At 45.1% G+C, this 15,717-nt stretch overlaps 1 protein-coding gene across 1 annotated transcript in view; it reads right to left on the bottom strand.

Annotated features, from left to right (window-relative positions):
* MED13L (mediator complex subunit 13L) overlaps window positions 1-15,717 on the bottom strand; it is a 178,160-nt gene that overhangs the window by 156,480 nt on the left and 5,963 nt on the right. Inside the window, exon 2 of the mRNA XM_051805265.1 lies at window positions 1,991-2,228. Coding sequence (XP_051661225.1) covers window positions 1,991-2,228 — 238 coding nt within the window. The remainder of the gene's footprint in view (window positions 1-1,990; window positions 2,229-15,717) is intronic.

Below are 15,717 nucleotides of genomic sequence, written 5' to 3'. Positions count from 1 at the left end.
GGGTCAGGTTGGACATCAGGAGGAATTTCCTCACAGAAGGGGCTGTTAAACACCAGGGGCTGCCCAGGGAGCTGGAGGAGTTCCCATCCCTGGAGGTGTCCAAGGAAGGACTGGACGTGGCACTCAGGGATCAGTCACAGGTTGGACTCAATGACATTTTTCCAACCTTAATTCCGTGATTCTGTGAAATTTTGGACTGGGCAAAAAATGTGCCACAGTGACCCCGTTCTCTGCTTGCTGTGCTCTGCCCCACTCTGCACTCAGGCTCTCCATACATTTAAATGCTTTTCCATACCACTGCCACTGGAAGAAGGATTATGTTGTTGCAACCAAGATGTCAGATCTAAACAAGCTACATCAATTTACAACAGACACAGAAGCCACTGCCTGCAACTCCCCTCAAATAAAATGACACTTAAGTCCCATATACTGCATTTGAAATATTAAATTAACTACATTTCACAAAGAGAAAGGCATATATTATTGAAGCTTTGCGGGGTAAGTAGAAATATTACCCATTCCTTCATTCCAAACAGGTGCCTGATAAAAAATTAATGCCAGTGGAATGGCTCAGTGCAGCACTTGAGAGCCATCTCCTCAATTATACATGATCCAGAGCTACCTGCCTGGAACACACCCAGAGACACTCAGAGCTCCTGTCTGTGATTTCACAGGCTCTGCTGCCAAAGAAACAGTCCCACTCACAGGTTGGAGTTTGTAACAGTGCTCAGAACAAAGTCATGAGTGAAAAAATAATATATCATAACCCAGGAACAAACAGTGCAGGGTGGAGGTGGGGAGACAAGGCACAACCAGAGCACACCTGACAAATACAACATGTACTTGAGACAAATTTTATCACCAAGTCACCAGAAGGCCTAAAGGTCACCAGGGTCAAAATTTATTGCAAGAAACTAGGATCTGATTCTTATAATTAATTTAGGTTTACTTTTAATTCCTATTATTAGTCTAGAATTGGTGAACTTTAGTTGTTTCATCCAAGACACGAGGTGAAAAGAGAGGTAAAACTCATACAGCTTAATAAAACCCCTTGTATGTTTTCAGCCAAACATCTTCACACAAACTAGGTTTTGTCATAGCAACAATACAATGCTGAAAAGAAATTAATATACACTGGACATAGTCAATCCAAAACAGATCACAACAGATAAAGTTGTGATCATTTTAAGGCTACAAATTCTTGAGACACTGAGGACAATCCCCATTGCATAAAGCTTTCAATCACATAAACTCATCATTGGCACTGTGACCTACCTGCCCCTTCCTGCCTTGTAATACTCTCACTTGTTGTAATTTGCCCCAGTTTACACTCAAATCCTGCAACACAACCAAGGTGGGCAGTTCTGACCTTGCAGATTTACCTGGGGGGTCTTGGAGTTCACATGACTCTCTCTATAGGTGGCTTATTCCATCAACTCTTACCTTATGCCAGAGTTGGGGGGGTTTATTATCATCATTATTACCCTTGAACTAGGATTTATTCTATTTTTACAGTGCACCTGAGGTCTCACAAAAATCTAAGCCATGATGTTGACTACATCCCAGAATCCCAGGATCAACCAGGCTGGAAAAGCCCTCTGAGATCATCGAGTCCAACCTGTGACCCAACCCCGCTGTGTCACCCAGCCCATGGCACTGATGCCACGTCCAGAGTGTCCCTAAACACCCCCAGGGATGGGGACTCCACCCCCTCCTGGGCAGCCCATTCCAGTATCTGATCACTCTCTCTGGGAAGAACTTCCCAATGTCCAACCCGACCCTCCCCTGGTGCACCCCAAGGCTGTGCCCTCCTGGCAAGGTCAGCTTTTTGCATTTCCCCTGCACCTCACTGGCAGCAGCAAAGCCAAACTCACACCATTCTCCCCCCCAGAGCTCTTCAACCACAAACTGTGACGAAAGCACAAGCTAAAGCCTTAACCACAAACTCTTTTGACTGGATAAAACCAAAACTGAGGTGTGGGTAACTTACTGTGCAGCTCTCGATGGATGACGTCCACCAGGTTGGGCTCGTCCCCCCACCAGAATATCCAGAGCTCCTTGCAGTCGGGTTTGACGTCGCGGCGCCACACGCACAGCAGGTTGGCCTGCAGGCAGCGGATGAAGCTGAGCAGGATGGGGTCATCCTGGGCCGGCGCCGAGATGATGGGGCCGCAGTCCCCGTGCCCTTCGAAGTTGTACCTACGCCATTTGATGCCCGTCAGTTCAGCCTGGGGGGGAGAAAAGGAGGAAAAAAATCGATTTATTTCAAATTTTTGTTATTATTTGCTTTGTTTGCGTTGGTTAATTCTTATTAATTTTAATTTATTTTCATTTATTATATATATTTTAGACTATTATGTGTTTTGTATTTATTTTCTATCATTATTAGCATATTTTGTATAATTATTATATTAATATAATTATTATATTAATATAATTATTCTATTAATATAATTATTATATTAATTATACTATATAATATGTATTACATGTTATATATAATATATCAATAGGCTAATAATATATAAAATATTAATGTACTAATAATATATAATATATATTAACAGTACATAGCATTATATAGTAATAACATTAATATAATTAATTCTATTATTGTAGTAATAACATGTTAGTATAATTAATTCTATTATTGTAGTAATAATATATTAATATAATTAATTCTATTATTGTAATAATAATATATTAATATAACTAATTCTATTATTGTAGTAATAATGTTAGTATAATTAATTCTATTATTGTAGTAATAATATATTAATATAATTAATTCTATTATTGTAGTAATAATATATTAATATAATTAATTCTATTATTGTAGTAATATGTTAATTAATTCTATTATTGTAGTAATGAGTTAATATAACTAATTCTATTATTGTAGTAATGATATGCTAATATAAGCAATTACTAATTAATTATATTGATCATTAATAATGGATCATTACTTATATTAGACTTATTAATTATTAATAGAATTATTTGTATTATGCATAACACATTTAATTATTATAGAACTAATATGTTCACATAATTATATATTAATATGTTAAATATAGAGAAATATATTATTTATAATTAGTTATATATAACTGTTGTATTTATTATTATATTATATATTATTTTATATTATCATAAATGAAAATTTTTTTTATTTAAATTTAATTAATCTAAGCTCTTCTATTATTATTATTGTTGTTGTTGTTGTTGTTATTGTTCTCTTAACTCCTTCTACACCATATTTTCCTTTATTCCCCTTCAAGGAAAAAAACATAGAGACAGTACAGAAGAAACCTGGCTGCATTTAGGTTTTTCACCACAACTTGACTCGTTTCCAGCAGATTCATTCATTTTGTTATCTTATTGTAACATTACAAATTAGAAAGGAACAACCAACCAAACAGAGGCTCGTTCCCCACATGTCCTCCCCCGGTGGTGGGAGCTCAGTGGCAGCCCAAAAACCGGCCCCTTGGAAGCCCCAAGCAGAGAAAACAAGTGGCTCCTGGAAAGAGGTGAAGCCCTTCCCGTTGGGATGGCACAGATTTGGAACCCAGAGAGCCGGGAAAGGGTTTCTCTGGGCACTGACCAGGCTCCCCGGGGTTTGCTCACGGCCCCAAGGCTCAGCAGGGACAGGGGGGATTGTTGGGGTGTCTGGGCAGAGCCAGGAGCTGGACTGGATGATCCCTGTGGGTCCCTTCCAGCTCAGGATATTCCATGGATCCGTGACTGTCCTCCCCTCCCAGTCTGCCCCGTGACTGGTGCTGCCTCCTCCTTTCTCTCCCCCCTCTGCTGCCCAGGACACGCTGGGAACACCCCAGAGCACTCTGGCTGGAGCTGCTCTCCCAGTAAGTGGTGTGTGCACACTGTGCTCACACTGGGCTTGTACTCTGCTCTCCAAGCCGTGTTTCCACATTCCCAGTGCTGTTATTCCCTGCACTGCCTCATTTCCAGCGTTCACACCTTCCCCTGGCTGCTGGGGAGCCAGGCTCTGGAGTGGCCCTGCAGGAAGCACCAGCTGGTCAGAGCTGCACAAACCCCACTGCAGCATCCACACCTCTGGCAGGAGGAGATATTGCCAGGGAGAAGGGAACACCAGCTGTGGGATTGGATTTTTAGTCCTAAAGAAAACCAAAGACTTGTAGAGCATTTACTCCTCCCATACTCATCATCTGCACAAGGATATTTAAACCCTCCTCTAGAACCCAATCCCCACGGCACACACAGAAGGATTTCCCTTTTCCAGTCCACAAACTCAGTTCATTTACAAGTCTAAACTCTAAAATGTACTTTTCTCCCCCCCAATAACTGGCAGTAGGCTGGCACTTGCTCGAGAGCTGGCTGGTTAACTGGAGGAGCTGAAGGTGACATTCATCAGAGCAACAACACAAGAAAAAACATACTTGTATTTCTCTGATCTTATAAATGCATCCTCTGAAACAGTCCCACCTCATCCCATGGATATGCCTGGCAGGGCAGGGAGCTGGTTCCTGTGACTGTGCCTCAAGGACTATTTCCCCAAACACTGATAACCCACAGGGCCTTTTCTGCTCCCAAGGGGCCTCACCAGGCCCACAGGAACACAGTAACCAGCCTCCACTGGGAAGGGGAAAACTCTGGAGGACACTGAAGAGCAGGGAGATTGGGTTGATTGTTTGCAGGCCCCTAAACCACCAGGCACCTTCAGCTGCACAACCATCCTGTATCCTGCCAGGACCCCACCAGCAGTGGAATCACAGCCAGTCCTGGATTATCCCTGCTGGAGGCTTCCCACAGCCAGCACCGCTGCTCCTGCACTCACACGGGAATGCTCAGCCATCCAAAGGGGTGGGCAACCATGGAAAAGAAAATCAGGACAGACAGTCCCGACTGGGCAAGATGCACAGCCACGTGCCACACTCCTGGCACAAAGAGGGCATGGGAGCACAGGAGGAAGAGGTAAAAGGGAAGGATAAATTCTTTTTCCCCAGCAGGATGCTGTGTGGAGCTGGAATACCTCACACATAACACAGTCTTGTAAGAGAAAGCACATACACGTGCTCCTCCAAAACATCTACATCTGTTCTACGTGTGCCTCAGCTACAGCTTGGAAAAGGAAGGTGCAGAGTTTGTCAAACACTGTAATGAACACAACAACAATCAAGAAACACCAAAAATCAGTGCCAGCACAGGCAACCTGGGAAAAAAATACGCTGAATGTTCACATCATAACCAACTGGGAACACATGGTAAGTCACCAAGAATATGAAACAGGAAGATGACAAAAACCCAAACCAGAAAAACCCAACTGAACAAAGGATGTCACCCAACAGCTTGATCCACACAGCAGAACCCAGAGCTCAGTTGTTCCCAGCAGCTCCTGCAGCTTCCTGCCCGCTCCGAGCTGTCACCCCAACAGCCCGTGGGAGAGGGAGGAAACAGGGGCAAGAGAAGCACAGAGAAATCAGCAGAGCTGCATCCAAGTTAGTTCTACCCTAACCAGCTTCTGGAGTGTCTGATTCCATGGACTGTGAGCAAAGACTGGAGCCAACCTGGACCACCAGTGCCCACCCACATGGCAAGTGACTCCTGAGAACAGGAAAAGAAGAATCCTGGGGGTTTGGACTCTGCAGTAGCATAAAATGAGATCTCACACATGGTTTCCCAAACTTGCAGGGATGCAGTTCAGCCCTGTATTTGGATATGTCTGCTTCTGCTTCAATTTTTAATAGATAAACATCAATAGTAATCCCTCAGAACTTCTAGATTGTGTCCCCACGTTAATAAAACTGAATTCAGGAGGAGACTTGGACGCAGAAGGAATCCAAAGAGAGGGCTGCACCCGGAGCACTTACACACCTTCTACACCTCTACAGCTGTTCTGGGGAAAGCATTTAACACACTACAGGGAGAATATCCTCACCCATGTGGAGTTTTATTGGAATTAATTTCTTTAAACCAACAAACATGCCCAGTTTGAAGAGGCCTCCATCTGCAGCAGGGTCTGTAAGACAGGACTGCCAATGTCCCCTGGTTCTGGGGGCTGTTCTGAAGAGCTCAACCATTTGTGCTTCACCAGCACCGAGCACAGGCTGGGCAAACACTGCAGCTCCTCCTCATCCCATCCACCCTGTCCAGCCCTCAGTGGGCAGTGGGTGAATGGAATCAGTGCACCCACTTAAAGATGAGAAACAGAGAGAAAGACAAACATTTGTGTGCTCAGCACCCCAGGGCTCACCCTGCAGCCACGGAATCCCTGAGCAGACACTGGAGTGGGATTCCCTGCCAGGGACAGCTCCAATCAGATAAACCCCAGCATTCCCCTGCACACAGACTGGCAGCCAACACCTTCAACCACCCCAGCCCTGGTGCCAGGGCAGAGCTGCCCTCCCTGCCTCCCTCAGCTGCTCCTCTTGCCCCAGGGCTGCTGCTGCACAGATTCATTCAGAGCCCAGCTGACTCAAAAGCAGAAGTGCTGCATTAAACGACTTTTTCCCCTACTCAGATCAGTCCCCACACCTGATTCATCCAAAAGCCACCGAGATGCTTTACCAGTAAGTGTGAGGACAGCAAAGCAGGTCAGGGGAGGCAGAGCTGCTCCCAGCAGTAAGGACTGGTTTTAAAGCAGCCTGAAATACTCACTGAGGCAAAACCCAAGATTGCCAACCCAAGGACAAAGCTGTGAACATGCTGTTTAGCTCACAACTGGTCAGAGATGAATGCAGAACAAAGCAGAACTCTTGCCAGGTGATGTAATCTGTGTTCCTTGCATCCCTTCCCATATGCACAGTCTTGGCTTATTACAGTTGCTACGATGTTCTTAACACTAAAAAGCCTGACAAAAAAAAAAAAAGGAACTTACAAATGCTTATTATTAACCAACACCGTTAGCAAATCATGCATTAAATGAGATTTTTGCTTTGGTTTACAAGGGAACGTGTGTCTTGGAGGGCTGTGCTGTGAAGGGTTCAACTTCTCAGATAAGAGGGCCTTTTTTTTTTAAATGGGAGTTTTTTTCTAAATTCATCTCACTGCAGTTGGACATGGAATAAAGTGTTTGTGAGACGCCAGTTCTGAATGCACTGAGCCAAGTGTGTAAGGAAACAGAGAAATCTGATCCCTAACAGTAATATCCAAACCCTTCACTCACATCCAACTTCTTACAGAACAATTCCCAAGACACCAGAAGATCTGTTACTGATGTATCCAAAAAAGCAGCTGTCAGGGTGGAAGAATGTGTTCAAACCCCAAATTCCACACAGGCATCCAAACCCACCCAAAACATCCCTGAGAAAGAGGCATTAATGAAAACAGTGCCATGTAATGTCTTCATTCAGAAACAGGGCCACGGAGAGAACATCACACAGTCCCTCAGGAAGGAGCACAAACCCCCTGGGACAGGAGCACAAACCCCCTGGGACAGGAGCACAAACTGGGCTTTCCTTCCCCCTCAGTGACCCTCCTCACACTGTGCACAGTGAAACAAAAGAGATGAGCTGAGTGTTCAAACCTCTGACACCCCTGCACACACAAAAACCAGCAGAGAGACAGAGAAATTCTGCCCTTCCTTTCACAACCACCCATCTGCTGCCCTGAACAGAGACACCTCCACATCCACCTGCAGCAGCTGAGGGCTCCAGGACTGTGAATTCCCAGGAGAGATGAAACCTAAGCTCTCATCCTTTCCCCCTCTTCAGGCTTAAATCAGAATAATAGGCAGGCAGGGAGGGTCTTGCTGATCTCATCGTGCTCCACATTCAGGTTGGCAGAGTTTGGGCTGCTAAAAATCACAATTCCCCAGTAACAACTTGGCTCTGGCGTGTTCCCAGCAACCCTGAAGATATAATTAGTGCTGTGTAGCCACTGTGACTGTTTTCCTCCTCTGCAGTCCCTGCAGATGGAACACAAACAAAACCCATCTTCCACCTCCTCTTTTATTTCTCATCACCACCAAATGCTTCTTGGCCTGTGTGTTGGAGGGGAAATGGACAGGCCAATTCTAAATTAACTTCTCTGGATCACTTGAGTAATTCCACCCATTTGAACACACAAAGCTCCCTTGGAGAGATTATACAAAAACACAGACATGGCCAAACCAGAAAGAGGTAGAGCACCAAAAGTCTGAGAGATTCTTGTATTCAGACACACCAAGTGTAAAGCAGAGTTATTTCTGTATTATTTTGTACTTCTCTACATTAAAAAACAACGGCCAAAACTATGCAATGGTGTTATTTTTCCTGGAAGATGAGAAAAGCTAAGGTAGAGTCAGGCCCAGTGTAGAAAATCATTACCCCAGTACTTCCAAAACAGGAAGGACATACTTGAAAAGGAGGTGGAGATCTACAGAAGAGTATATTATAAGCAGAAAAACTAGATATATATCCATCACAAGGCCCTCAGCACCAACCCTGACTTTCTCAAAGACTCTCAGTATGGCAACATTCAGGTTATTTTGTTTTTCCTCACTTCTCCTGCCTGAAATGAAACCAAACAAAAACCAGGCATAAAAACGACCTGTGCAAAAGGTGCTTGGACAGTTTGAGGTCTGCACAGCACTTCCAACAGAACCTTCTCCAATTGTCTTAAGAAGCAAATAATGTAAAAAACCAAACCACACCTCATCCTTTAAGTCAGGGAACTTCCACAAACAAGTTTCACTTAAGCAAAGGGAATACAGAAGTTTTCATCACATGCCCTTCTAACCAGCAGGAAGGTGCTGAGCTGCCCAGGGTACCTTAAAACACTTATTTACCAGCCTCTGAAGTTAGGCACACTCTAAACAATTTCTCTAACTTAGAATTTTGTTTGCTTCTATGTAGGAGACCAGTTTCTAAGTATCCTCAATCTACAATTAATGCTTCAAATTGGAACATAAACCATGTAAATGCCATATATGTGTTTGCCAGTTTTATTACAGTCTCATCTTGAGGGCTCCATTCAAGTAAGTAGCTATTCTGAAGCCACCAGAGACTCATCCAGAGGACTACTCACAGGAGTGAAAATCTGCATAAGAAAGCCCTTAGTTCATAGTCCAAGAATTTAAACTGTAGTTAAAGGTGTCATGGGAATTACACCACCATTTTAATTAAATGCTGTAAGATCCTGCAGACAGACTCAAGATTAGCACCATCTGTTTTGGTTGCAGTGTCTCATTTCCCTACACCATCCTCACACAGCCACGAAATATCACTGCACACACTCCAGCCATTTCAATCCCAGATAAAATGTATGCCAGGTTCATCCACTGCACTGGGAAGGAAGGACAAAAGGACACAGGCAGGGGGACTGAAAAATACCCTGGAACAACATGTGCTCGTGGGGGAGGCAAACACCCCTCCCCTCTCACAGGGAGAGAAGTGCTCAGGAACATCTGCCCCAGCCCTGCCAAGTGAATTGAAACAACAGAGGTGATTGCTTCACTAAGAAATTAGTGTTCTTCACAGCTCTGGGTGTTGTTTTACACCCCAAGAGAGGCTCCTGTTGGGACACCACAACTGCAGCACCTGTACACAGCTATTGCCTCTCTTACTGCCAGGTCAGGAACACTGTGGGGTTCAAAACCCCACAACACCCTGAGCATCTCAGCCCTGTGCAGTCTCCTGAAACGGGGTCATTTACTGCACTACGTAATAACATCCTCCTCTTTTTTTTAATCTATTTTTTAAAAAGGAGAGAATGGTCTGTGTTCCCTTAGGGTTTTTCCCTGCTGCCCCTCGAGGAGGGAGGGACCACACAGCAGTGGAGAGGCCTTACATGCTCTGGACAGGCCAGGGCTCAGCTTGCAAAGGGCATTTCTGGGAGGCCAAGCTACTGGAGGACGAGTATTGCAACAACTGCATAAAGCCCTTCAAACCTGCCCGTGGCTCTGAATTCGAGCACAGCGAAAAACAGCACACTAAAAAACCCCTAGTTCTAAAATGGCCCTCACACGGCCAACAGAAACCCTGTGCCCTGCTCAGAGTTTCAGAGCTGGGGCAGTGCATCCCCCCAGGCTGCACTATCATCTCAAAATCCAGTGACTTCTCAGAAATCTGGCCTGGGAAATCGAGTGTGATGTGAGAAAACAGAGCCATCAGCTGAGGGGAGCTCGTTCCTCTCAGTATGCCACTGATCCACAGCAGAATGACATGTTTGACTTTAATCCTTTCCCTGCATAAGCACACAGTCAAGTGGCTGGAAAAAAAGGATGAAGGGGCAGCCACTAACAAGCTTTTAAAAATGAAGGATGACAAAAATTACCTTTTTTGTTTGTTTGTTTGTTATTCATTTGCTCTTCAAACCAGCAAGAAGCTGAGCACACCATGTGTACCACAAACAGCTCCCTGCTGGATAAATCCCTCCACTCCACACTGCCTCCTTCCCTCATGCCCCCTGGAACAGATTATCCAAATGCTCCTGCTCCAGAGCTGTTTGTGACAAGCAACAGTGTCAGGGCATTTGTGTGTCACCTTTTATCTTGGCCTAGTCTCAGTGAAGGATTCAGCCCCAACCAAAATCCTATTATCAGATATCCTCCTGATGGACTCCTGTACCTGGGGACATCTGAGACATTGTGTCACAGCACCAGGGAACCAAGACGCTTCTAAAATAATTATGAACAGCCACAAACTAATAGCACGAGCTCTTATGCCTAACAAGTAAACAGGACTGGCAGAAATGAGGTATTTTTTCCCTCTTCCAGGGTGATCCTGCCTATGTGGGAGAGGAGGCAGCCAGGAAGATTAACAGCTTCTTTCAAAGAAACAAAAGTCAGACCCATCTCAAAAGGAATTGGAGGTGGCAACTAAGCACCATCTTTCCCAGAGGAAAATATAAAAGGGCTCCAATACTAATGCTCATATTTCAGCAGCTCTGGCAGCTGCAGAAGCTCCCAACAAAGACACTCTGAGTGGCAAGCATAAAAGAAAGAGTAATCTGGTAAAAAGGCCCAAATTGCTGATAGGGATCCAAATCCTCCCAGAATTTCAAGGTTAAATACTAAAGTGGATGACTACAATCAAACACAGCAGAAGGAAAATGAGCACACACTGACACAGTGAATGAGAAAAAGGATCTTCCCGAGCCCACTGCAAAAACAGGTTGGCAAAACAAACCCAAATGGTGGAAATTCATGTCAAAGAAACAGGAGGTGACACAGAAATTGTTGGGTCACCACGACTCACGTGTAGCTCTGCACCTTCATCACCAACTGCAGCTCCTTTTGCCACATCAAAAAGCAGAGAAAACAAAAGAATTGCACAAGTGGTCAAAAGGTATATATTCCCTGCAGTAAAAATCATTCCAGGATTAAGACTGTTCTGTCTACAGGAGGGAAACTATGAGGGTCTCTAGAGAACAGCTGCTGGTTGCCTTCCAGATACCAAATTAAATCAAGAGAAGGCAGACTCAGACCACAAGGAGGTGGCTGAAACTTTTGTGTCAGGATAAAAACTTAAGTATGGTTTAGAAATTGTCTATTAAATATCTCCCTGGTTCAAGAAACCTCTCAACTCAACACAGAGAGCCTGGGAGATTATTCAAGAGAAGTGCAGAGCTACGTCCTTGACCTACTCCTGCCTCTTTCTCCAGGTAACTGTTCGTGTTTACAGGCAGAGAGAACTTTTGAAGGGAATTTTTTGGACCTGTTCTCATCCCAGGAAAACTGCAGCGTTGCTCTGAGTGGCTGGAGCAAGGCTCCAGGTGGCTTCCCAAACACACAACACAGGTTTCCCGGTGACCACGTGGCAGCTGTTCGACTGGCAGGCACCAACACGGGGTTTTCCTGAACCCAACGGGCCAAACAAGCACTGGGACAGGACACTGGGGCACTTCTGATCCTGTGCCCTGCCATTTAGCCAGGTACCACACTGCCATCTCTGAAATCTTATCAGCACACCCAGAGCAGTGGGTGCCCCTCAGCCCTGCCATGCTCAGTCAGCACCACCCAGCCACCAACAGAGCAGCAGGTCAGGAGCAACCCCAGAAACTCTGAACAAAAATCATACTAGAACAACGACAACAAAGAACCAGAAAGGGAATTTTTGAGAGAAGACCTTTGAGTTCCACAAACATCTTTCACCTCCACTGAAGGCTCTGGTCAGCAGGGCCTTAACTGGTTCAGCCAGTTCAGAACACGGCTCCAAACCGGTGCCTGGTTCAGGTCCCCTCCCTGCCCAGGCTGTAACCAAGCTCAGAGGTGTGAAAGGACACTGAGATAAGCGTGGCTGGAAGCCAAAGGGCTCAGATTCAGCCACCAGTTGTAAAGATACTTTCAAATCCAAAATATTCAAGGCACAAATACAAGGAAACAAAGGTGGCAGCAGCAGCACCCCAGGTCAGCTGGCAGTGAGACCCACAGGCACTGCCACACGTGTCTGTGCTTCTGCACCAACAGGCACAACCTGGGAAGTTGTTGTGCTGGAATCTCATCATCAGGAGTGGGGAAGGGAAACGGGAAAGCCAATCTGCACAACAAAACAGGCAGCAATTTGGGTTTCAGAGGATGCTGCCACACAGAACCTGCCCATGTCCTTGGAGAACACCCCCCCTGCCCTGTAAATCCAACAGCAGTTACCAACGAGGCACTGGGGGGATGTTGATTTGGTTTGAGGGTTTTTATGGGAAGAAATGGACTTGATGATGTGGGAGCTCTTTTCCAGCCTCAGTGATTCCCAGCGGAATGAGGTTTCCCCACGTGAGAACCAACCATACACCACTGTGGGCTGTATGGAACCCTACAGTGCCTGCAAGCAAACGCCACCTCCAAGACAAAAGACAGAAGGAACTGAATAAATTCTTTCCCTATCACCAAAACCCGGGTTTGGGGGGTGACCCAGCCTGCAGGGCAGGTCACAGACACTGCCTTACACTGAGTTCCATATCAGTGCAGCCAGTTGCTTTACAGAAGGGGATCAATCATATTTTAACTTCTGAGCAGACGGTTGAGACCAGATAAAATGGAAACCACTACTGCACACTTGAGCAGCACACAAAGAAAGCCAATAAACATGCAACTTGCTCTACCCAAAGAATCCCTCCCTCCTGAGGGTGAGTGATTAGGTCTGCAAGTCCCCTTCAGAAAGGTAGAATCAGAATTAAGAACTGCCTGTTTTCCAAATCAAAAAAATCCCCTCTTACAGGAAAGTAGCCCAACACATGAAAAAACAAAACAAAACAAAACAAAACAAAACAGCAAAAGCAGATCTGCAACTAAATGAAGGACTAGTCTCTCTTCCCCCAACTTTAACTTTCTTTTATAGTTTTTTTTAACTGAAGGAGGAAGGAAATGTCAAACATCAGAGTCATACAATGGACTATCAGATGTTTCCCAAACCAAGTAATCTGACATATGGGCAGAAAAAACCGGGGGGGGAGGGTGTGCTGGAGGAAGTAACAACCCGAGCAGAGTAAACTTTGGCACAGAGAGTTTAAGAACACAGTTCCCTTTCTGCCCTCGCACAAAAGCTGCAGCACTGGAGCTCAGGAACATTCCTGTGCCCCAGGGTCCATCCCTGTCCGACCTCAATCCCTGCTCCGGGCTAGGGAAGGACAGCACAGCAACACCTCCCCCAGCCCTGGCTCCTCAGCACTGACAGCCCCCAGAGCTCAGGTTGTTGGGCATCCTGCCTGGAAACCAGCCCTGGAAAATGCACCACCTGGAGAAGCCTCGTGTGCGAATCCCCTCGAACACAGGCAGTAGTAAATAAACCCCCTGCATGACTGGTCATGCAGATTCATTTTGCCAGCTCCTCTCGCTGTCAGTCCTGCAAAGACAAGAATCCGGCAGCTCCTGCCAGGAGGGAATTATGGAAATTCACCCAGAGCTCCAGTCAAAGTTTTATTAAAGTACACATGGAAAATTAAATAACCAGAAATATACTGGGCTAAAAATGAAAGCCGCTCGTTCAGAGTCAAGTAATTTAACCAATTAACCTTTTCTCTCAGCGAAGAAATTATTTTTTTATAAAAATACTTGACATGGTCACTCCGAGATGTTCCAGGAATTAATTTTGAAGCTCATCAGAACCACCTACAAATTCGGTAACATCGTGGACATACGTGAAGTGAGACTCATAAAAGTCTGACACCGAGTGCAGACACATCAGACCAGACCTGAGAACTTCCTAGTAAACCAGAGACACTATAAAAAAACCAGGTCATGGTTTTATACTGCTGAAAACCAACACATCTTGAAACTTCTGCCTCATAGCTGTCAGCTCTGAATGCATCAGCATCAAAACCTGTGAGTTTGCCAGTGCCTGGTCAGTAGGTACAGAACAGTTTTCCTCTAAATTATGCTTTCAGTCCCCTGTTCTTACGAAATATTGTATTTTATGGGCAAAGATGGAGCTGTAAGAGCAGGCAACCACAAGGCCCTGACCACAGCACAGCTCCTTTAAAGCTAAAAGATGAATGGAATAAAGTTTTACTGAACAAGCTTTAAATTTCCTTTTCTAAGACAGGGATTGTGGTTACAAAGCCACTTTGATCTCCCTTCAATCCAGGCCACTGCCAAAACGTGGTGGGGAGAGAGGAATGAGGGGACAGAGCTGGGTTGGGAGTGAGGAAGGGAAAAGCTTCTCACAAGGTCAGTTCTACAAGCCAGGCTTAAATGTGAGTTTATGAACCCTTCTGAGGTCACCAAGGCATGGAAGGAGAGAGGAGGGGGAGGGAGAAAAATGGAAGAGGGGGAAAAAACCCACACCTTTTCCTCTGTAATTACAATTTTCATAAACAAGAATAGTGCATGACACTGCACCACTGGCTGATTAAAGAAAGCAGAGTAAGGGCCTAACGAGGAGGGGTAGAGAAATTTATGTGCCATATCTTCTATTAAAAATTAATTTTAGCAGCCTGCCCATTTTGCTTCGTTTTCTTAAGCTGATTAAATACATTCCTTAATACAGGGACGAGGTCTTTGTGTATGTTTGAGCTCATCTGTGTCGGTCACATGAACGTAAATGTTGCCTGGGGGCACCTCATCCAACAGCACCACACAATAAAATTCCCTGTCTCACAGAAACAAAAGCAGGGATGGCACTAAAAGCTCAAGCCACCCTTCCATGGGCACTACTGCAATTGTGCTCCTCAATTAAGCCACACATGACCCAGTGAGAAATAATGTGTTTTTCTGCAGATGAAGGGAGGAAGCCAGAGCCAGGATTTATCAAAATTCATCAAAATTCACAGCACAAGCTCAAATCTTCCACGTTTGTGAGTCAGGCAGCCCCTTACTCTGTGAGATGCTAAACCCCCTGAAAAGCTGAACTTCCTCTCTGGTATTAAAGCGGTTTATGCTCAGCCTTCATTATCACTCTGCAGAGCCGAGATCACACTAATGCCCAGCTCAGGAAGGAGCTGAGCCACAGCAGGGAACTACACAGGCTGTCATTCCCAGGATCCAGCCCCTTATCCCTGTGTGCACAGGGATCCCAACACCGGGTTTTAGTCGTATTTTGAGGATAGGAGCAGAATATTTTTATGAGCTGGTCTCTCTTTAAAACTACCAGTTGATGTCAGGGCACTCAGATCTATTTTTAAAGCACTGCTTAGAGCTCAAAATGAAAACGGTGCCACGGCTTGGTCTGAGGAACAAAGATGCCCCCATGTAAACACACATTTCATGCAAGCAAATTGCCTGGATTTGCTTTGGGATCTTCTGCTGAAAAACACTTTTGTGGCACTTTGAAAACTGGCAAGTTAATATAAAACAAGCATGTTTGCAGTCAGAGCAGTAGTTTTTGC

Source organism: Manacus candei, unplaced genomic scaffold, assembly GCF_025592945.1.
Source record: "Manacus candei isolate 608988 ecotype Guabito, Panama unplaced genomic scaffold, ASM2559294v1 h1tg000064l, whole genome shotgun sequence".
NCBI classification, from domain to species: Eukaryota; Metazoa; Chordata; class Aves; order Passeriformes; family Pipridae; genus Manacus; species Manacus candei.
The sequence above is the reverse complement of the archived record's forward strand: the minus strand, read 5'-3'. Positions and strand labels throughout refer to the sequence as shown.